Genomic DNA, 23,140 nt, shown 5'->3' on the forward strand with positions numbered 1-23,140 from the left:
TAGCCAAATTTGTTACCAAAGAACATTCCTCCAGAGAGGCCTCTGCAGAATTCCACAGGAATCACTCACTCCAAACAGTAAGAGAACAACTGATTGAAAAATCAATCCATCAATCAATCCCTCAGATCCACAAGGTACCAGCAAAATAAAGGCATTCCATTAAGACCAGGTGTGCAGAGTATAAAAATTATCAATCTGATCAAAAATAAAACAAAACGAAAAAGTAGTGAAGCCACTTAAATATTCCTCATGTATAACATGCATGTATAGTACTCCTGAATTTGGTATAAAAAAATCCACAAAAATGACTCTTTCCTGAAGAAGCCCATGAAAACTCCCACCAAAGCCACCTGCACATTAGCGGTCAACCTTTCATGGATTCATTCGACCCACATTTTTACACAACTCCTCTGAGCCTTCCTCACCCTATAACTAACACTCTGCAGTGTCTCTCACACTGTATCTGACTCTAAATTCAACACTCTCCCCCGATACCCACACCTTATTAGTTCTCCCACTCCAGTCAATATCACCTTAATAGAGCTGCCTTCCCTGGCCACCATATGTAGAAGAGCACCTCCCATCCCCGTCACTCTCTGTCCTGTTACCCGCTACAGCACTTTTCTGCAGAGCACATATCACTAGTATATTTGGTTATTGTCTGTCTCCTTTTGATAGAAGGAGTTCCATGACAGTAGGAATTTTGTCTGATTTACTTTCTGCGGTATTTACAGAATTTAGAATGGTCCCTGGCATGAGAATACACAATGAATAAAATACTTGTAATTCAAAGTCTAATAGGGAAGTGAGGCCTAAACTGGCAAACAGACCTCATTAACAGGGTAATGTGGTGGCATAAAGGAATCATAAGAGGCTCCCCCTGGGAGAGTTGGAAACACTTCTTAGAGGAAGAGATGCAAAGCAGGCTGGTGAAGGGAGGGTGGAATTGGGGGCATTCCAGGTATGGCAGGCAACATGTGAAGGGGCACAGAACACAACAGAGCATCGCACACTTGGGGAACCCTGTGTAGCTGCAATAAGGTGAATGGTGAAAAGGAAAGAAAGGCGAGCTTGTAACAGGAAGGCAGAGCAGATGTGGCAGGACAAGTGTGCCTGGACAGGAGTCACCGAGTGGCTTTAACCTAAGGAAGAGCACAATCAGATTTGCATTTCACAAAAGTCTCTTTGGAGGCCGTAGGGGAAGGAGGGAATAAATGCCAATCTGTGGTCATGGAAAACATTTAGGAGTTTATTGCAAAAGTCTCCACAAGTGATAATGATGCTGAAAACTAAGGCCGTGTTGGGGATGGAGATAAAACAGGAATCACGAGTGCACATGACTGGATGCAAGGATCAATCCCATTTTTCCAAAACTCTGCTTCACTATCACTTCCTATGGAAAGTGCCTTTTAAAAAAAGAGTGAAAAGAAATATTTTAAGGCTCATGTCTCTGTCTCCCTCTCCGGCCCCTCCCCACTCCCACTAATAATTCCAGGCATGGCTGTACCTAGAAACCACACCATGTAATCAGACAACAATTTCTGTCTTCCTCTCACAGCTCCGCTCTCCTCTGAAAGAACCAGCATCATTCTTAGGTCAGTATTTTGTGCACGGTGTCCCTCAGCAGTTCAGGTTTAAATAAGCCTCAAGATAGAAATCCCACAACAAAGGACTACAGTTCTAACAAGGCTCACTCTCTCCTGTAGGAAGGGAGATGCTCTGTCCCGTATGGCAAACCTGAGCTGAGCCTCCTGCTGGACTGGAGACAGGGCCACCACAGTACATAGAGGGACCGTCGGGGAGGGCTGGTTCCTCAGGGAAAATGTGGGCACTACCACCAGAAAACGGGGAATGATGTTAGGCAAAGTGCAAAATTCCATCATGGCTTTCTTCTCTTGATTTAAGGAAAAACAACATTTTCAAAGGCTCCCCCCACTTCCCGAGTTTCACCCTAGCAGACGGTGCTCAGCTGGAGGCACGGCAGTCCTGTGGCATCACTCAGTCCCAAACGCTGTAAACTTACATTTCTCACCCTCGCAACAGTCCACTTTGAGGAGCCTCATCACCCTCACTTTCCACAGAGGCAGAGAGCCGTGAACCGAAACATGCCCGAGGGTAACAAGGTGCTATATGTGGGCACGTGAATCTTGGACTATCTCATGTCAACCCTCTAAACGCAAAGTCATGCCAGTAGAATAGACCAATTAATAAAGAAGAGCTCAGATCACGCTTCTTCCAGATTCCAAGCTCTCTGGTGCCTCCGTATCACCTGCAGGATGAAGTCCAAAGTCTTTTCACATCATCCAGGACCCTGAACCCTGAGCCTTCCCATCTCCTCCTACACCTCACCCCACCTTATTTCCTGAGCATGGCCACAGCTGAACAGTTGACAGAGCACCACACTCTCTCAGCCACGGTGCTCACTCCCACTGATTCCCTCTGGAAGGTCTGCCACCCGCTTCCCGTCTGATGATTCGCCACTCCCTCCTCTTCTCCTCTCCCCGCCCCCCTCAGTTAGGGGCTCACAATGTCTCTTTTGACTTTTCCTCACACAAGCCTAGTTCAATGCTCCACTCGCACACTCCCTCGTCATGTATATCATTTTCCCATAGGACACACCCTTTTATAATTATTTATATATATATTTTTTCCCTTGAATTATAAAAGCTCCTTGAGGCTAAGATGGTGTCTTTCATCTCTCCATACTTAACACCCAGCACAGATGTGTGGATCGTATCGGGGGCTATGCTTATTAAAGGAATGTTTTGATGACGAAAATTTCACATTGGTGATCTTTCAACCTTTCATAAGTTCTATCTTACATTAGTGTTACCTTTTTTCCTTTTTAACATTTATATTATACATAGATAATTCAATACAAGGGCAAGGAATAAAGTATTTCCTAGAATCTACTCCAGGAAAAATTTTCTCTTATCTGAACAATTTGATAGGATTCCTTCTTGTTATTAGAAAATGGAAATATGTCAGCCTCCATCATTCCATTAATACCTGGGCTGCAGGAAACTCAGGCTACACCTCATGCCAAAACTGCACTAACCCAGGTTACGTGGTTCTAGATAGAACTGTCTCTCCATTCCCTCCAGTGACTGATGTATACATAGGTATGTCAGTTATTATAAACCACTTTAAATTCTTTATGAAAGGAAACAGAGATACATAGATCACAGTGGATAAATAACAGCTCTTATTATTAGTCAGAATATAGAGGACACATTCTGTCTTGATTAGTTAAATCAATATTCAGTGCTTTTGCTTATGTTGAGCTCCCTGATGAAAGTAACAGAAATCAGTCTCTTTACTGAACATATCCAGAGTTGGTACATAGTGGGAGCTAAATGACCCTTCCTAGTACCCGGCCCTGCCACCTATACCTCTGCTCCCCAGGCCCCAACCACTAGATAATAGATCTCTGCCTCCTCTTATTTACAACATCATTTCATAAATAAATACAAATCGTGCCACCTCCTTAGGTGGGGAAAAATTATCAATTCCAGTTACATAATACATGTAAAAATTAAATAAGAATGAGATGTCCAATGATGGTGATGGGGATGATGGCTAAGATTTATCTACTGATTAGTATGTGGGCTTTTAAATTTACTCATTTAAATACCATGACAACCTAGGTGGCAGGTTACTGTTATCATCCTAATTTTACAGATAAGAAAACTGAGGCATGAGAAATCAGATAATTTCCCCAAAGGTCATATAGCTAGTAAGTGGTGGGGCTGGGATTTGAATCTATATATTTGTAACCACACAGACATATGGCATATATGGAAAATAACACTAAGATGGCCAGAGCCAAGAGTAGCTAAGCCCTTTAGAAGGAAAAAAAAAAGAAAAACTATTGACTAAAAGTATGATCTTCTATCCTTTTTTAGTCTGCTTGGACTCATTACCATAAATTATAATTGACACCTCCTGGGCAATAATGCCCCCCAGAGAGCATAACAAGGGTTAAGAGTTTGGACTGTAAGGCAAGACAGAGAGCTGGGCTCATATGCTCACTCCACCACATCCTAGCTGTGGACACCTGGCATGTTATGTCATATGGTGTGCACAAATCCAGGTGACCACAGGGTTCACAGCTTCCCCCACTGATTACCTCTGTACCAGCCCCCTTCTTGTGAGAACTCTCCTCTCTCTGCATCACCAGAAAACATGGTTGGTATGACCCCTCCTCCCCAGCCAGGGTAGCTTGTCTCAGTTGGCTGCCTGGATAAATTTGAACAATCACAGTGTCTCACTGCCTGGTGAAGGGATGGGTACAGGGTCCTAGCTGGGCCAGAGTCACCCCTGGGTACTTTTCTAACTGGAGCTGGGAGAAGCTTTTCCTCTCAAAGCTTAGAGTTTCCTCTCAAAGCTTAGGGTTTCTCAGAGAGTAAAGCTGGCATGTTAGAGAGGCCTAGAGAGAGCTAACAGCATTGGAGTCCCTCGTTCTGGTCTCTCCTTCCAACTCCAAGGTTATCAAACAGGCAACAAAACCACCTTGAGAAGTGAAAAAGAATGGGTTTCTGTCACTTTCAGCTAGATGAGCTCTAACTCTAACTCTGAAACTTAGTTTCCTCATCTGTAAAATGGGGAATTTAGAACAACAGCCCTTCCCTCCCTGGCCAGTTCCGATGGGGAAAGGAGATATGTATTTTAAGTACTACAGCACTGTGTCTTAGGAATAGAGGGCTCCGCGGCTATTAGCAGACCTTAATAACACAATAGCACTTGTCCCAACAGACTGTTGCCAAAGATTATGGAGTCATTCTTGGTTTCTCTCTTTCTCGTCACATCCAACACGACAGCAAGTACTTTTGGTTGTAACTTCAAACTACAGTTGACCCTTGAGCAACACGGGGGTTAGGGGCACCAACACTCCACAGAGTCAAAAATCCGTGTGTGACTTAGTTTGCCCTTGGAATCCAAGGTTCCTCCGTATTCACGCTTCCACATCTGTGGATTCAACCAACCTCGGTTTGTGAAGTACACTAGTATTTATCGACACTACTGAAAAAAATGCACGTATGAGTGGACCCCTGCAGCCCAAACCTGTGTTGTTCAAGGGTCAACTGTATAGATTATCTAAAAATCCAACCGCTTCTCAAAATCTCCACGGCCACTACCCTGGACCAAACCGGGATGAGAACCACTGCAACAGCCTGCACCTCCGGGCTCTGCCCTGACTTCTGACAGTCTACTCACCACACAGTGGTCAGAGGGGTCCCGTTAAACTGTAAGTCAGAGAGATGAACATGCTCCAACGGCGCATCTACTCAGAGTGCCCGTCAGGGCTGTTCCCCGGCTTTGCCGCACTCTTGGCCGCCCCTGTCTTCTTGTCCTCACACAGCAACCCAGCTCCCGCCTGAGGGCCTTCACTCCTGCTTCCTCCACGCGGACTTTCCTTTCCCAAACATCTTCAACCCTCACTCCCTGCCCTCCCTCTGCTCAAAGGCCACCCTCTCTGGGAGCAGTCGCTGAACACCCTGTTTAAACTGGCAGCCCCCCTTCCCATCTGTTTCTCCCCGTAGCACTTACCACCATCTGACTTACCATATCCAGTTTCCCATTTGTTTATTGTCTGTCTCCCCTCCCCAGAATATAAGCTTCACGAGAGCAGCGGTTTCTGACCGTTTTGTTTACTATTGTTCCTGGCACATAGCAAGCACACAATACATATTTGCTGAATGAATGAACAAATGAATGAATGAATTTGCCCTCAATCTCCTTTTCTGGGAGTCGGGGGGGTAAAACATGGACTATAACAGGAAAAAAAAATGTGGAAACCTTACTGTGAAACTTTGCACTTACTTGGCACAGCGAACCCAGTGTGTGTGTCGGTACAGAGAATATAAGAAGCGCTGGCGATACATGTTCCATACTTTGATAGATTTGTCTTCAGAAGCTGTAGCAAGAAACTGGCCATCGGCTGAAAAGTCCACACTTCTAACTGGAGCTGTGTGAGCTTTAAATTCAGAGGATTTCCCTCTCCTGGAGACAAACAGTTTAATATTTATAACATTTGATTTAATTATCAGTATACAGACTTTGAAACATATAAAATAGTTTGTTGTAAAAACTGACAGAAGTGTGAAAAGGCTGTGTTGTACTGTACTCTTCACTGACACTGTTCCAAGCTGGTTTTGTTAAAGTCACAGCTGACACTAAACAAGTGAGAGCCTAGTGGTCCCCACCCTGAAATGCATTTGCTGACTTTGCTTTAATTGGAAGCTACGGAATAATATTTTGAACAAGTTCCTGTTGTTCCTCTAGAAAGAGCAACATACAGTTTAAATGAACTGCAAGCTAGAAAACCTAAGATTCATTAAATGAAGAGCTCTAAGGTAGGGTTTTCAAACTGGGCTCACGTGGAAATTGTGTGGACTGGCAGTCTGGCTTGGGAAGGAGGAGATGTTCCCTATGTCACTTGCCTCTATGCAGAATGTCCCTGGGTGATCTGACTTTCCCGCTTTCACCCACCAGCAATGCGAACTGAGATCCTGAGGTATACCTAAGGCCTTGCTCAGCCCTGAGCCCAATCTTACATTCATAAGCAAAACAAAAGATAAATGGTAATAACATATTGATCCTTCAGTTCTCAACACCTTGAAATTTCAGATACTTTTTCTTTCTTGGCTAGGGTGGGAAAAAGAGAATAGGAAAAAAAAGGTGGAGAAAATAATGTGTGGCATTTAAGGAGAAGCAGCAGGAAAAATGCTGACATAATTAGGGGTAGGCTAGTAGACAGCGCTGGAGTTAAATGGTGACATTTGGGAAATGCTACTTTGTGTCAGCGTTTCCAAGTTCCCAAGGTACTTTCACTTTATACTACATTTAGCCTTAGCAATTTTTCCATTCAGAAAATCATATTTATACAGGTGATGCCTTATGGGAAAAATCACCACAAGTGTTTGAAGAAGATCAGGCAGCAGAATTTGCAGAAGCCTGGAAGTTACACTCGGCTCCTCCCCAACATCCGACAGGTCAGCAACCTATTTAATGTGATAGTGAGACTGCTATCACCTCCTAAATATCTTTTGAATCCCTCCTCTTCTTTCCATCCCAGCTATGCTTGCATTAAGGTAGATATACATACCCTCAATATCCTTCACCTAGATTACTGCAAAAGCCTCTTAACTGGTCTTCCTGCTCTAATCTTTCATCTCCCTCCAGTCACCTACATACTGTGCTTACAGCCTTGCTAAATGTATAATTCTAAGCGTGTAAATCCCAGTGTAAACGTGTCATGGGCTGCTCTCCAAGAAAAAGTACAACGCCCAAGCTCTCTGGCGAGACATCCTGCCACTGCACTGACCTTTGTACTCTTACAACAGTCTCACTGCTTCAAACACACCTCTGGCTTTGTACTTACAGCTTTCTTAGCCTGACTACTTTCCCCTACCAGCAAAGCCCCCTTGACCAACCCAGACAGGCTTAATTGTTCCCTTTTTATTATAGCTATTTTGCTTATTACATTATACAGTAATTTTTGTTTTAAAATAGTCCTGTTTCTCTCCTATTAGGCAGTAATTTTTTGAGGACAGGAAAGTTGATTATTCATCTCTAAAAGACCAGCATCTAGCACAATGTCAGGCATGGAAAAAGAATTTTTTTTGCTGAATTCAGTACATTTTGCCGAATTCTGTACAGTACATTTTGCTGAATTCTGCTGGGAAGAGTCAATACTTAATGGTTCTTAGATCCATCCTGGCTTTCCCTTCCAGTGGCCTGTAGAAGGCAGAGGTGACTTTGTCATAAATCTCCATCACCTGATATATGACATACCAAGAATAATTAAAATCAATATTTAAAAACAAAATAGGAGGGAGCATTCAGGGACTACTAGGTCAGTGAGGTTTCAAGGGAAAGTTCTTTGAGTAGAAGTCAGGAGTACAGTATGGCCTGATTTTAGGTATAAAGCCTAGAGAAAACAAAGAAAAGACTTGGCATCTGCTATGGCCAGGAAGCCAAGAGACAGCTGGTATCATCAAAGTCTGCCCTGAACTTTCTTCTGCACTCCATACTGCAGGAGGCTTTCCTGCTTGCATTCTTTCTAAAAGCCGCTCCTCTCGGCTACAGGCTGGCCCAACAGCCAGATCCAGGTCCGGTCTCAACAGGAAGCATCTAGGAAACCGAGATAAGAGTGCCTAGTGTTTGTTGTGCTGGTGCTTAACTGGTTTCTAGTTCCTCACATTGCCTTCACACGGACTTTCCACCTCCCACACGTTCACCTGCCCTTTCCGCCCAAATTCTCTTGACTGCCGACTGTGATGAACGCCAGGCCAGACCTGCCTCCGAACTCGCTCCTACTATGCTTTCTTAGCCTTCCCGCCACCAGTTCTGGTGTTTGCTCATCCGGCTGCCCACAATTCCCCTCATCCCTGTGCACACACGCCACTCCTCCCCATGGGAGGTGGAATCCATCCATTTCTCCTCCCTTTGAATCTCGGCTGGTGCTGTGACTTACTTTGACCAACAGAATGTGGCAGAAGGGATACATACTGTGCAAGTTTCAGGACCAGCCTTTAAAAAGTCTAGCAGCTCTGGCTTTTACCATCCTAGAATCCAGCTGCCATGCTGTAAGGAGGTCCTCATAGTGCTGGAGGACCACGGTGCCCCAGCCAATAGCCGGCACTAAGGCCACAGGTGTATGAGGGAGGAATTGGACCTGCCAGCCCAGCTGCCAGCTTAATGAAGCTGCGTGAGTAAGCGCCAACATCAATGGGGCAGAGGAGTCATCCAGGAACCCAGAAAATTGTGAGAAATGATAGTTATTGTATTAAGCTACTAAGTTTTGAGGACTGTTATGCAGCAATAGGTAACTGGTTAGTTTCCTTCTCCTTGCCATGACCCACTATTGCCCTGGCACCACTGTGATCTGATTTAGGAAGAGGAACTAGACGTGTCTACACAAGCCTAATTGTTGTACTTAGATTAGCCAGTACAAGTTAATGATTCAGTGTGCTTTCACCTCATCTACCCTCGTGCAGTTTACTGAGATTTCCCTGAATTAGCGATGGGAGACAGGCTGTGCTGAGAATAACAAACCACTAGTCCTAAATTCCTAAAGTGAAGGATTTTAAAAAATGCTTTCACTTTTGGACCCCAAATCAGCCTCTTGTCCTTACAATTCCCTCTACATTGCCATCTGCAGTATCATAATATGTCACTTCTCCTCAGCAGTGTTTGCTACCTCGGGATAATGTTCAGATTTCTCAGTATGGAGATCCTTTGGGTAGTGGCAGGAAAAAAGTGCCCACTGGCAGGGAAATGCCCCTGGAACTTTCATTCATTTGCGAGTGCCTGAGCCTCTTCAGGCACGTACCACAAATCAAATCCTGCCACAACAGAGTGAAGGAAAACACTCGTTTCTTATTATCCTAAGTATTTATGAAGGAAGTGATATGATGTGTGAGATTTGTTCTAGTAATACGTATTCCAGAAAAGAAAAAAAAAAGGTGTGTGGCAACGGGGGAACAGATGAAACAAGACTGACAGAACACTGATAACTGCTGGATATGGGGGATGGTTATGTGGGGAGGGAGTTGTCACGTCACCCATTCTATTTTCATGTATGCTTGAAATTCTTTATAATTAAGAGTTTAAGAACTTTTAAAATAATCAAGGCTCAATAATTGCTTAAAATAGATGGGCTATCAGCTAGGATTTAAAAAACCTCTTATAGAGAGGTTTGCTATGACAGGATAGGACTGTGCACAAATGCAATGAGGTTTATACATTTGTCAGAAATTCTCTTTAACAAGAAAATTCTGGAGCCCAAATGAATGATATGCATCAAAGAATAGCTAGCCCCGGGGTTTTTAATAGAGATTCAAAGTCCCCTCAAGGATCCGCGATGGGTGGTAGTAGGTTAATAAACTGTAAAATCTTGATTAGACAGGCTGATGTATATCTCTCTGGGGAGACGATCTAAAGCTTACATCAGATTTATAAAGGGATTGATAACCATCACCCTTCCTAACCACCGCCCCCGCCCCCGCCCCAAGAAAACCTTAGGACATATTAAGCATATTTCCATGGTTAGAAATAGTTTTCAAACAGAAGACACAATTATGAGTTAAAGATGAGGAAAAAATGGTAATGAAATAGTCTGACTTTACGACAAGGGCAGTACACCTTGTTTGTGACTCAGACTAAAGATGTGCAGGTAACTAGGGGTGTGGGCATTCCAAGAATCGCACAGGGAACAGCCCGCCTCCAGTATTCTTTCACATTTCTAAATCCAGAGCATAACAGGTGTTCGTTTCTCTTACTTATCAGGAATCCAGAGTCTAACGGTCCTGTCTCGTGAAGCAGATGCCAGTAAGTTTCCAAGTGGAGAAAACTGCACGCTGGTTACAATGTCCTTGTGACCCACATATCTGAAAGCTCTAGCTTGCGGCTTGAAACTCCACAGCATGAGAAACGTATCCCAAGAACCGGTAGCTATTAAGAAATAGAAGAACAAAACCACTGTGTGTTAAAACACGAATGTAGGCATGTCTCATTACAATGGGCAGCATATCTAAGAACAAGACGTCCAGGTAACAGAGGGGCCTGGAGGTTGTGAGACAGACCAAGCAATGGCAAAAACATTTGTAAAAGAAACCCAAAGCCACATCACTAATATGCAAGCTTGGCTGTGTCCTATGTAGCCACAGAGCAGGATTATTGGCCCCTGTATTTGGTTAGAACTCAATGACTATTTACTAGAAGAAGGCAGCACAATACAACAGAGACACAGGAGTAGGAGTCAGTTCTGTCTCTCTCAGGCTGACTGCGAAAGTAACTTAATCTTTGTGTCATAAGGACTGAATGCTTTTCCTGAGAGGGCTGGATGAGAATGATTTTTTTAAACTGTTTATGCAGAGATAACTTCACAGTTATAGAACAGTCATAAAAATAGTATAAAGAACATTAATATACCCTTTACCAGATCCACCTGTTGTTACTATTTTGCCCCATTTGGTTTATAATTTGCTCCTGTGCGCACTCTTTTTCTGTACACAAGCATTGTATGTGTGGGCACACATACAAACACACAATTTTTTCTTCCTAAGCGATTCTGGGGTAAGTAAATTCATCATCATGGCACCTTTATTCCTAAATACTTAAGTGTATTTTTCTAAGAATAAAGATATTCTTTTACATACCAATAGCACTATAATCAATTTCAGAAAATTTACCAGTGACAGTACTTTAATCTACTGCTTTCCAGTTTTGTTAATTGACCAGTAATGTCTTTTATAGCTAGATAAGGTAATCTTAAAACACACTTTTTGCTCTGTTATGACATTCTACAATTAATAAAAGAGTCATGTGTTTCAGACATTAACTTAAGGCTTTAAGAAAAGGAAAACAAATGAAATCAACAGTGGAAATAAATGCCTTAAACAAGGAATGAAGAAATAAACAAATGAAAGATAGATCTAACTCTTGCCCTAAAACCAAATTTTATATATTCATGTAGCCCCAAAATAGCCCCAGTGAGAGGAACCAGGTCAATGAGAATCACTAAGTCTAGACTGTAGAATGTTTAGAAAAAAAAAACTTTATAAACTTGAAATACAATTAGTATTACTGTTAGAAGAGAAATATAAAGTCACTGAAAACCTTCTAAGTTCCTTAGCCATAGATAAAATTCATTTGGACTTGGCCTATGCAATGTTTCCATGTAAAATAGTTAAAGTGAGTTTATAAGCTGTATACTACCCCCTTTTTTTAAAAGTACAAAAAGTTGACATTCCATTACAGCTCATCAAATTATTAAATAAATCAGGGTTTCAATTATCTGGGGCTAATGTGGACAAACTAGGGAAAACAATGAATTATGTACATTATATTGGGGACTCTGAGTTCTAAGGTATGCTACAAACAAGAGCTACAAAAGGGAGTAAGACACAACCTCGCGCCCTCAGGGAATCACAACAGAGCAGGAGATGCTTCATTAGACTATAATATCATACATGTTCAGAGGACTTTTATATATTATTTTTTTTTCTTCCAGGTTTGAGATATACATCATGAAATGATTACCACTATAGGTTTAGTGAATATTCATCATTTCATATTTCTCATTAAAGAAAAAGAAAAAAAAATTTGTTCTCCTTGTGATGAGAACTCAGGATTTACTCTCTTAACTTTCACATATAACAGACAGCAGTGTGAATTATATTAATCATGTTGTACATTACATCCCTAGTACTTATAAGTGGAAGCTTAAACCTTTTGACCATATTCTTAATGTTATATGGGGTAGTTAGTGGTCCTTTCCAAGGAAGGGACATGCGAGCAGAGACTTGAGTGAAATGAGGAGTGATCCAGGCTAAGACGTGAAGAAAGAGCACTCTGGGCAGGAGGGCTCCACATGTGAGGGCCTGAGACAGCCATGCACTTGTCAACCTGAGGAACAGCAAGGAGACCAGCATGTCCACAGGGGAGGGGAGAAAAAGAGAACAAGGGATGGAAGCCCAGAGAGAAGCTGATGCCAGCAAGGAGCCATGGTGAGAGGTGTGTATTTAGTTCTCAGCCACTGAAGGATTATAAGCAGGAGGACCTTGTGATCTGATTTAAGAAAACTGCCGCTCTGACAGTGAGAAAAGGATGATCTTTGCAAAAATGACGTTGGGTCCACTGGGTATTCACAAGGAAAAAAAATGTACCTTGACTTCTACACTATACTGTACACAAAAGTAATTCCGCATGGATTGCGGATCTAAATGTGATCGGTAAAACAATAAGCTTTTAGGAGAGAACTTAGGGGAATATCTTCATGGCCATTGGGGTAGGCAACGATTGCTTAGATAATACCAGAAAATGACTAAATTACTAAAATTACTAAAAGAAAAGAATGATAATTTGTACTACACTAAAATTAAGAAATTTTGCTCATTGAAAGATACCGCCAAGCAAGTGAAAACGCAAGCCACAGAGGTGAAAACGCAAGCCACAGCGATGAAAAAGATATTTACAATACATTTATCCAACATATAATAAAGAATATATAAAGAATCCTACAAATCAATAAGGAAAGGCAGTAAAATACGACAGGCAAATACATAGGCAAAGGGCTTAAACAGGCACTTCATAAAGGAGGCTATGCAAATGGCCGATAAACATATGAAAAGGTGCTCAAATCCATTAGTCACTAGGAAAGTGCAAATTAAAACCACAATAAGATATCACTACACTCTCATTAGAATGGCTACAATAAAAGAGATAAATAGTACCAAATCTTGGTGAGTATGTGTAACAAGCGGAGCTCTCAAATAATGGTGGTCGTTTTAAGCACCCTTGGAAAATTGTTTTGAAATCTGTTGGAGCTGAATGTACACTTACCATCTGACTCAGAATTTGACGCCTAGGTATATACCTACAGAAATGCTTATGCATGTTTAGCAGAAGACAGGTACAATAACGTTGTGGAAGTACTATTCTAAGAAGACCAAAACTAGAAACCCAACTGTCCATCAAAGTAAAACGGATACAAAAGCTGTGGTATATTCATACCGTGCACCTAACGTGTAATTAAATTTCATTTATACGAAGTTCAAGAAGCAGCAAAACTAATCTATGGAGTTAGAAGTCAGCATAGAGATCATGTGGGTGGTAGGAAGGGAGGACAGTGGCTAGAAGGGAGCACAAGAGGGCTTCTCACTCTGGATGTTGGCAAAATGGGCATGTCACAGTTGTGGAAATTCTGCAAGCTGTCCAATTGTGGTACATATCTTACACTTTAATAAAATGTTTAGACGAAACGAACAAAAAATCTCACTCTGGCTGCTGTGTGGAGTATGCACAGCAGGAAGAAGGAAATCACTCAGGAGGCTATTGTAATAATCCGGCCAGAAGGTGGTGGTTTGGACTAGGCTGAAGGCTATGGAAATAGTAGAAGCAGTCAAAACCAAGATATATCATAAAGACGGGAGTCCACAAGGCTTGCAAACACATTAGATGTGAAGGGGAAAGAAAGAAAAGAAACAAAGGTGCCCAGCTTTTGGCGTGCGCACCCAGGTAAATCTTAGAGAGATTTAATGAAATTAAGGCATTTAAAGTATTAAGTGAAATAATACTCAGAAGACATGCGTGGCACATAGAAAACGCTCAAATGTAGCTATTATTACTGTCGTTTTAATTTGTGTTACTGTCAGCAGCAACAGTGTAGATAATACATTAAAGACTGGAAACTGGATGGGATCACTCAGGCAGTGAGTCTAGATAAAGAAGAGGGTGCAGATACTTAACCTGGAGAGAAGGGAGAGACAGGAAGGAGCCATAAATGGAGGGGGTGGGGGCAAGGAGACTGGTGTCCAGGAATTCAGGATGTGTTCCAAGAGGCTGACGGGCTGTGTGAAGTGCTTTGAAGAGATCTGGTTAAGATCAGGCCTGAACACGACCAGCTACATAATTTGGGGGGTCCAGTGTAAATGTGGAGGCCCTTGTGGGAAATCATTAAGAATTTCAAGACCATGATAGCAGAGCATTAAACCAAGTATGAGACCTACGCAACGATACAGGTCATTTGCCCAAGAAGCCAGCCCTAGGCCCGAGGATCAAACGTTGCCTTGGCAACAAGATTTGTTTCAGTGAAGTGGTGGGATCAAAGCTGGAATGGTGTGGGTGGAGGAGAAAATGGGAGGGAGGCAGTGGAGGGAGTTAATACACAATTGATCCATGAACTCACTGAAGGTTTACAGGGTCACTAATGTTTAATATGACAAGGACCAGAAAAAATGTTATTATAGGATCATGGTGAAGCAACAATTGATTAGGGGTGGCATGGGCTGGGTGGGGGGGAGGGGCAGAGGGCAGAGCCAGAGGAATGAGAACATGACACTTAACTGAGAAGGTGCCACAGGACTTGAGCCTTTACATATTTTGTCAGAAAAGGAAAAGGACATCTTAAGCAGAGTAGATGCTCAAAAATCATAAATTTAGAGTTGATGGCTACATTAAAGCAACACTTGGCTATTATCAGCCTGAGACCCGCTAAAGAGAAGTGATGAGAGGGCAGGATGAACGCGTGCTTTAAAGGACAGCAAAACCTTACAGCAAGGTGGCATTTCCAAGCCCTAATAATTATGAAACACTAGAAGCAGGGATGTCCCAATTACAACTGTGTGGCTCAGGGTACACTCTACTTTTTCTTCCAAATTTCAAGAAAACAGAAAAAAAGACTAACAATCTACAAAAAGCCCATGAATGCATTCTTATTGGAAACTCTGAAAACCAACACTGAATTTCCCTCCTTACTTCCTTAACCCTGCGCCACCAAACCCTAATACCACAATAATAAAAGGTGTTTGATTATTGGTGTCAATGTTGTACAGTGTCAACCTGGAATTTGCTTTCATACATTTCTAGTGAACCACACCCTCTATAAACATTACCACATCATTTAAAATGTCAAAGCTTGTACCTAATCGTCATCTGACTCATGTATTTTAAGATAAACTATCAAAGGGAGGAAGTTAAAAATTTAACTAGTAAATCTACCCATTAAAAAAAAAAGTATTTATATTTTATAACAATAATCTATTGTTTCAAGAAATCCTCATTAGGACAAAAGAAAGAACAAAGTCCACAGTCACCTAGGCCAGTGTCAGGTCTCTGGAGGTGACAACAAAGAGCATACTAATGGTTTGCTCTCCATAATGTCCAAAAGGCCAACAGTTATTGCGTCACCTTAAGTAGCAATAACTTTCTTTCCTCAACCCGAGCTCTCTCATTGATTTAACCAAAATCAACTACAGTTAACTGGAGGTTTGCTTTGCGAGGAATACCTTTTTCTGGAAAGAGATGGTACTGCCTCCCAATTATTGCATTTGTTGTTAAATTATCTTTTCTAACGGTAATAAATGTATATGATGCAGAATTCTAGTATTACAAGAGTATTTACCAAATTTCCTTCCAGCCCTTGGCCACCCGGTTTCCCTTCCTAGAGGCATAGTTAACATATTTGTTTAAGCACATAGGAGAGAGGATACTCATTTCATTGAGTATCCTCCCGTGTGTTTAAGCAAATATGTGTGTCAAATTACTTTTTTTTCTGGATTTTTTTCTTCCATTTTTATTGAGATATAATTGACATACAGCACTGTATAAGTTTACGGTGTACAGCATAATGATTTGACTTACACACATCAAATGATGACCACAGTAAGTTTAGTGAACATCCACCATCTCATAGAGATCCAGTAATGAAATAGGGAAAAAAATATTTTTCCTCATGATGAGAACTCTTAAGAGTTTACTCTCTTAACAGCTTTTATATACAACGTACAGCAGTGTCAATTATAGTTATACACCCCTAGTACTTATTTACCTTACATCTGGAGGCTTGTACCTTCTGACGACCTCCATCCAAATCCCCCTTCCCCCACCACTGCCTCTGGTAATCACAAATCTGATCTTTTTTAATGAGTTTGTTTTTTTCCTGTTGTTTCCTTGCCATTAGATTCAGGATATACACTTTTGACAAGAACACCACAAAAATTATGTTGTGCCCTTATCAGTGCATCGTATCAGGGTACGCTTGGTATCTGTGCCAGTACTGGTGAGATTAACTTTGATCACTTGGCTTAGGTAGTTTTTGCCTTGTAAAATTAGTATTTTTCCACTTTGTAATTAATTAGTATTTTTTCGGGAGATACTGTAAACTATATAAATATCCTCTTCCTCAATAAACTGTCACCCACTAATTTTAATTAATTTATTTATTTATTTTTGGCTGCGTAAGGTCTTTGTTGCTGTGAGAGGGCTGTCTCTAGTCACGGAGACCGCGGGCTACTCTTCTTTGCAGTATGTGGGCTTCTCATTGCGGTGGCTTCTCTTGTGTGTTGCGGAGCATGGGCTCTAGGCACGTGGGCTTCAGCAGTTGTGGCGCACAGGCTTAGTTGCTCCGCGGCATGTGGGATCTTCCCGGACCAGGGCTTGAACCCGTGTCTCCTGCATTGGTGGGCGGATTTTCAACCACTGTGCCACCAGGGAAGTCCATCACCCACTAATTTTAGCATCCTTCAATGATTTTCCAACCCATTATTCTTCCTATGGTTTACTAATTAATGTTTAATTAATGAACTAATGTTTAATTTGTTAATTTGTTACTTTAAGGAAGAATCTTCTCTTTTTCTCCACTTATCTACTTATTCAGATACTTGTTCGTATCAGTGTGAACTCAGATTATTTTACTCAGTGGGTTATAATTCAAAGCTATCATTATTTATTTTGACTCATATTGTTCCAGATTTGGCTAGTAAGAGCCCCTTAAAGCTGGCCTCTGTGTCCTTCTGATATGTGTCCATCATTTTGAATACTTCCTTACTTCTAGAATTACAAGATGTTCCAAGATGTACTTTCCCTGCTCCAGCCCTGGAATAGGTCTTTTCTCCCCAAGAAGCTCTGATTCCTCTTAATAGAGAGTGGTATTTAGAAACCAAGATCTGGAAACTATGTTTGCTCATTGCTACTGCTGTGACAGCTAACAGAACTAAGAAATAAGGTATAAATAGAAATCTCAGCAGGCAGAACTAAGAAAGCAGATATAAATAGAAAGCTGTATCTATCAATATGTAGAAATGAAGATAAAGATATTAAAAACCATGAGTTCATATTGATAACTCTAATTCCATCTAACAGCACCAAATACATTCCAGCCCTCCCTCTTCTTACATTTATAACTCTCTTCCCCCACAGTAAAAAATCTGGCTCACGTTACACTCAATATATTTTTGTTCAAGTCTAGAGCACGCAAACGGTTTCAGAATCACTAACCCACACCCCTGCAAAAAGCGGTGCTACTAACTAGAGTTCAGGGTGCAGTTTTACTCCTTTTGATCTTGCCAGCCTTGGTTTTATTCTTTATTAGAGCAAATCTACTTCAGTTTTAAATTTAGTTTTCGGGCATGCCCTTTATTTCAGATGTGGTCCTGATGCCTAAGGCCTGGCCTCCCTGGTGTCTCGCCTGAGATGCTGGGCAAGATCTCCCCTTTGTCTGAGCTAGAGCTGGAGCGCTCTAGCCCGGCATGGTCACTGGGCTCACCACTCCTCTTTCAGCCCGGCAGGAAGGGGTCTCCGCTAGACCTCACACTCTCTCAACTTGCACCTCAGCCAAAACTGCAGCAGGCCCCACAGACATGAGGCCACGTACCCCACTCAGCAGCAGCTTCTCAGGAACCCTGCCACACGCATTCAGCCCGGACACAGGCAGAAGAACTAAGACCTCTGCTCCGCTTTGCTCTACCTCTGCTGTGCAGCAGGAAGAGTGCCCCCGGGGAGAAAGCCAAGTAGGGAGGAGCTCACCTTCGTTGCAAGAAGGTGTTTCCTTCTTGCAAGGATCACCGGTTTACATTCCCTGTTTGCTCAATGCCCGAAAACAGTTGCCTCATATATTGTCTCATTTTACAGTTGTTTTCAGCTGGAGGGCAAGTTTGGTTACCAGTTACTATCGTGTCTGGAGGCAGAAGTTGGCCTTAGTCTTTTTAATAGCTGCATAGTATTCTATGGTGTAGCTATACCTTAATTTATCTAAGCAGTCTACCCTATTTAGGTTGTTTACAAATGATGCTGCAATGTACATGTGTCATTTCTGACATATGCAAAATAACACTGTGATAAATGCCCAAAAGAATTATTGATGGGTCAAAGAGTACATATTTTAGAATTTACTAAAAAGGTCCATGTTCATAATATAGTATCTTTCACAACTTTATAAATTTGGATTATATTCCTCTTAGGCCTTTTCATTCCATAATCAAGAGAGTCCTAATAACTCAATCACCTCCATATAGAAATTCTTGAATTTTTCAATTATTGCAGAAGTCCCTCAATACATTTCCTACCCTCATTATGTTCTGTTTTAAAACCCACTACCAGAATGAAACTCAGCTCTCTAGTTTGAGGGCACCATGATTTTGTACTTTCTGTTGCATTTCCAGGTTCATGGTGGTCTTTGGTTCACAACAGAAACACTGGACCACCTTCTTCAGGAAAATATAAACAAGGAAATCTTCTAAGGAAATCTAAGAGAAGGAGTTCACTGTAAGTTTTTTTTTTTTTTTTTTTTGCGGTACGCGGGCCTCTCACTGTTGTGGCCTCTCCTGTTGCGGAGCACAGGCTCCGGACGCGCAGGCTTAGCGGCCATGGCTCACGGGCCCAGCCGCTCCGCGGCATGTGGGATCCTCCCAGACCGGGGCACGAACCTGCGTCCCCTGCATCGGCAGGTGGACTCTCAACCACTGCGCCACCAGGGAAGCCCAACTATAAGTATTTTTAAGAAAAGAAAAATAAAATGTAATCCCCAGGCATACACATCCATAAACCCAGACAGAAGGGAGATGGTTGCACAATAAAAAGATAATATTCTAACCGTAACTAGATAAACTTTAATACCCTATCTAATACTTTCAGAATTGTTTGTACAATCCAAGCACTATATAATAGTATAATTAAGTGATGGCACTGACTTAAAATTCCTGTCTGAATGAGGGAATAATTTTCTTGCTAGCTGACACTAAGTAGTTAGCTTGCTGGTGTAAGCAGAGTCTCAAAGGAGTTGTGACTGCTTTAAGAATAATCTTTAGTAATGACAATGTGGAGAAATTTAACGTATTCAAATTCTGTATCTCGATGAGGAGTGACAATCTTAACACAAACCCTTCTCGAGTTGTCACTGTGGGCCGAGTACTTTTAAGAACTTGGTAAACATCCTTTTACATAATCCTCACAACGAGGTAGGTGACCATTATTATCCCTTTTTTACAGATGAGGAAATGAGGCTTGGTGAGGTGAAGTAACTTGCCCAGAGTCACGCACGTTGAAAGGAGTAGAGCTCCGTGTTTAACCGGGTCTATCAGACTCCACAGCCGGGACATTTAACCAAGAACCCAGTGCTTGGAGAAGCTCTGGGGATTTACTGATTATCCCCATTGGAATTACTTGGGGACCTTGTGAAAAACGTGTATTTCTAGTAAGTTACATTCTCTGGAGTAAAACCCAGGAATCTGAACTTTTGATCACTTTCTCAGTCCATTCTGATATATGTGGACATCTGAGAAATACTGCACTCTGCTACTGCCTCTCAGTGTGTACCCGAGCTTACTTTAGCGCTTGGGAGCAATTTTTAAAACTATAACAGTAGGAGGAACTTAAGTAAATCTGCTACACAGGTTGCCATCAAGAACCAGAATAGAAAAAGAATTTCTGGCAAACTTTAATTATAGTTTCACTGTGAGGAAAATAACTTAAAAATTCACAATTTCATTCTGCCTCTATTCAGAAAGAAAAAGGAGATATAAACTTGTCCTATACTGTCATTTACTCTACAAACGTCCCACAGATTAAATAGGGAATGAATCAATGACAGGGTAACCTTGAACACAAAAAGAGGAAAAGGTGACAACATCAATGTTAAAATATATCGTTTTAAATGGAAACTTCTAAAGTGCAGCTCAGATTGTGCACGTCACATGAAAATGCTCTTAAACTCTTCTAACACTTGTATAAACTTAAGTGTGCCCCTCTGGGAAACTGCCCTAATGGAAGAGTGTGGCTCCAGAGGCCGACTGGAAGTCAGGCTCACCCAAGCTCTGCTGCTTACTAGCTATACCGCCTCAGCAAAGTTACTCAACTTCCAGTTTCTGTCTGCATAAAGAGGGATGGTATTTCACAGGTGGTCATTTTTTCCCATCCTCTCCTCTCTGATCACCTTCCAACTCATCCTGTGAAACCCAAGAGCCCACCACCTTCCAAGAAGCTACTGAGTATAAATCCACCATGCTTCATGCTGTTTCCTCCAGTCATGAGCAGGAATTTAAGCCTTCAGCCTCTCTGGTCATCAATTACCCTGCACTATCTCCCATAATGCTCCAGATAGCCCCTTAGCTGACCCTGGTACCCATGCCTGCTCTCCTTCCCCAAAGCTACCACGGGCCAGAGAAACACCCACTACATGATCCCTCTTGTATACACATCCTCCTCTCTGAAAGTCCCTCCTCCTACTAACCTACTTACACTTTGACTCTGCTCGGGGACATCAAGTTCCCTGCAGCCCTTTCAAGCAACAATCATTTTCTCTTTCACACTTCAGGTCTTTCTCTCCGTTCTAACTCCTGGTATTATTAGTTCATTCAACAGATATCTCACCCCTACCACATGTAAGGCATGGTGGGCGGGGTGGGGAGAGTCCTGAGTAACGATACAGGCAAAAATCTCTGAATAGGGAGCTTAATTTTTTTTTTTTTAATTTAAGTTTGTGTGAAGCTTTATTTCATTTACGTAACTTCTTTGGGTTTCAGTAGACGCATTGTTTTAATGAACATTTCAATAAATGCAAAATCAAATATGCTGGCAGGTCACAAACTTATCTGAAAATTGCAGGAGAGCTCTTGACTCGGGCAGCATTTTCAAGTGCTAAAATCTATATTGCATCTCAGACACAGGATCTTAATGGAAGAAAATATCTTTCTCCAAAGCCATGTGAACAGTACACCTATCACCGTTCTCCCAGCAAAATCTGCTTTAGCCATGATAACACCCAAAGCAAAGACCAATGATTATCTTGCCAGCACTTGTCCATGTGCCTCTTTGTGCTGAGCTACTTTATTTGTAAAACAGGGAGCCCTGGTATAGGCTTAAATTTAAGCAGAGAAGAGGGAAACAAGTCAATTAGCAGGCAAGCATATCACTTTAAATTGTGCTAAGAGACATGAACGATAAAGCAGGATGTCACATGAGAATTTTTCATGGGCATAGAATACTTTATTCAGATGGAGTAATCAGTGGCATTTTAAGTGGAGGCGTGAAGCACAGGAAGGAGCCAGCCAACCAGAGTGAGGTGGTGATGAATATTTCAGACTAAAGGGACAACCAGGCCTCTCCAAAGACCTTTTCTTCCATGCTTCCTCAGCAGCCCATTCCATGGTCAAACCCTGGATTTTGTCCCCAGCAGAACCAACACTTCCCTGATTGCTAAATGAAACCCACTACCCTTTGATAACATGCTTTTCTTATAGCTTCTTTTCTGGATGAGCTTCTAAGTCATCCAGAACTCCAATCCATTGACCTATGTTCTCCACTGAGGCTCTCTATCACTATCTTCATTTCACTATCTGATTTATAATCCTCACTTCTCTCCTTATCCAAATTATAAACCCCTTCTTACACATATATTCAATCCTTTGACTTTTCCTCCTTCCTTTAAATTCCCCTGGCAAAATCCCAGTCGCTCTGCCTTTTCTGAGACTATATCTGTGCCAGTGAGAATTGCTAGACACACTCCCAGGAAGACTGGAAATACTATAAATTCATGATCGCTAATTGCACACGGATCTTCCACACTACCCAGTGGTGCTCAATTCTATAACAGTTCCCTTCCCCACTCTTTCTAATGACTATTTAATATCTTCTTCTCTCTCTTCTACATTTTTACTCCACTCTATCTACACCTTGGCTTTCATAATACCTTACTATAATGGGTTCCCCTCCTATTTTTCCGACTATTCCTTCTTTGATTCTTTTGTCATTTCCTCTTCTGATCCAAAGGTTGGAGAGCCTTAGGACTCAGAAATGGACCATTTGCCCTCATTGTTCTATGTTTTTCCCAGGTGACCTCATCTATTCCCATGACTTTAAATACCATTTGTATGCTAGTAACTCCCAAATTTCTCTTTCCCAGGCTATCACCGAGTTTGAAGACCACCATCCTAGTCTGAACCACCATCATCTCCTGCTGATATAATAGCTCCTAACTGATTTCTCTACTCACAGTGGTTCAATCTCCACGTAGTAACCAGAGTGATCTTTTTGAGGTATAAATCATATTGTATCATTCCCTCATTTAAAATCCTTCAACAAATTTCCATGACTCTCAGAACAAAAGCCTAAAACATGCCCTCTTAGTTTCCTGTGGCTGCCATAACAAATTACCAAAAGCTTGGAGGCTTAAAGCAACAGAAATTTATTCTCTCACGGTTCTGGAGGCCAGAAGTCCAAAATCAAGGTGTTGGCAGGATCACACTCCCTCTAAAGGCTCTAGAGATTTCATTCCTTGCCTTTTCCAGCTTCTGGCGCCTCCAGGAGCTCCTTGGCCAGTGGCTCTATCATTCCGATCTCTGACTTCATGTGGCCTCCT

General features: G+C 41.9%; 1 protein-coding gene across 4 annotated transcripts in view; it reads right to left on the reverse strand.

Annotated features, from left to right (window-relative positions):
• Positions 1–23,140, reverse strand: part of POC1B (POC1 centriolar protein B) — a 207,354-nt gene that overhangs the window by 176,242 nt on the left and 7,972 nt on the right. For 3 of the 4 annotated variants that reach the window (XM_082665740.1, XM_082665743.1, XM_082665742.1), the window contains exons 2-3: positions 10,287–10,458; positions 5,824–6,003 (exon numbers count right to left, since the gene is read on the reverse strand). In XM_082665740.1, coding sequence (XP_082521866.1) covers positions 5,824–6,003; positions 10,287–10,432 — 326 coding nt within the window. In that variant the 5' untranslated portion in view covers positions 10,433–10,458. Of the gene's footprint in view, positions 1–5,823; positions 6,004–10,286; positions 10,459–23,140 lie in introns of those variants that run through there. The other variant, XM_082665741.1, reaches the window with a different exon arrangement.

This window comes from Grampus griseus (genome assembly GCF_964374135.1).
Source record: "Grampus griseus genome assembly, chromosome: 11".
Lineage (NCBI taxonomy): Eukaryota > Metazoa > Chordata > Mammalia > Artiodactyla > Delphinidae > Grampus > Grampus griseus.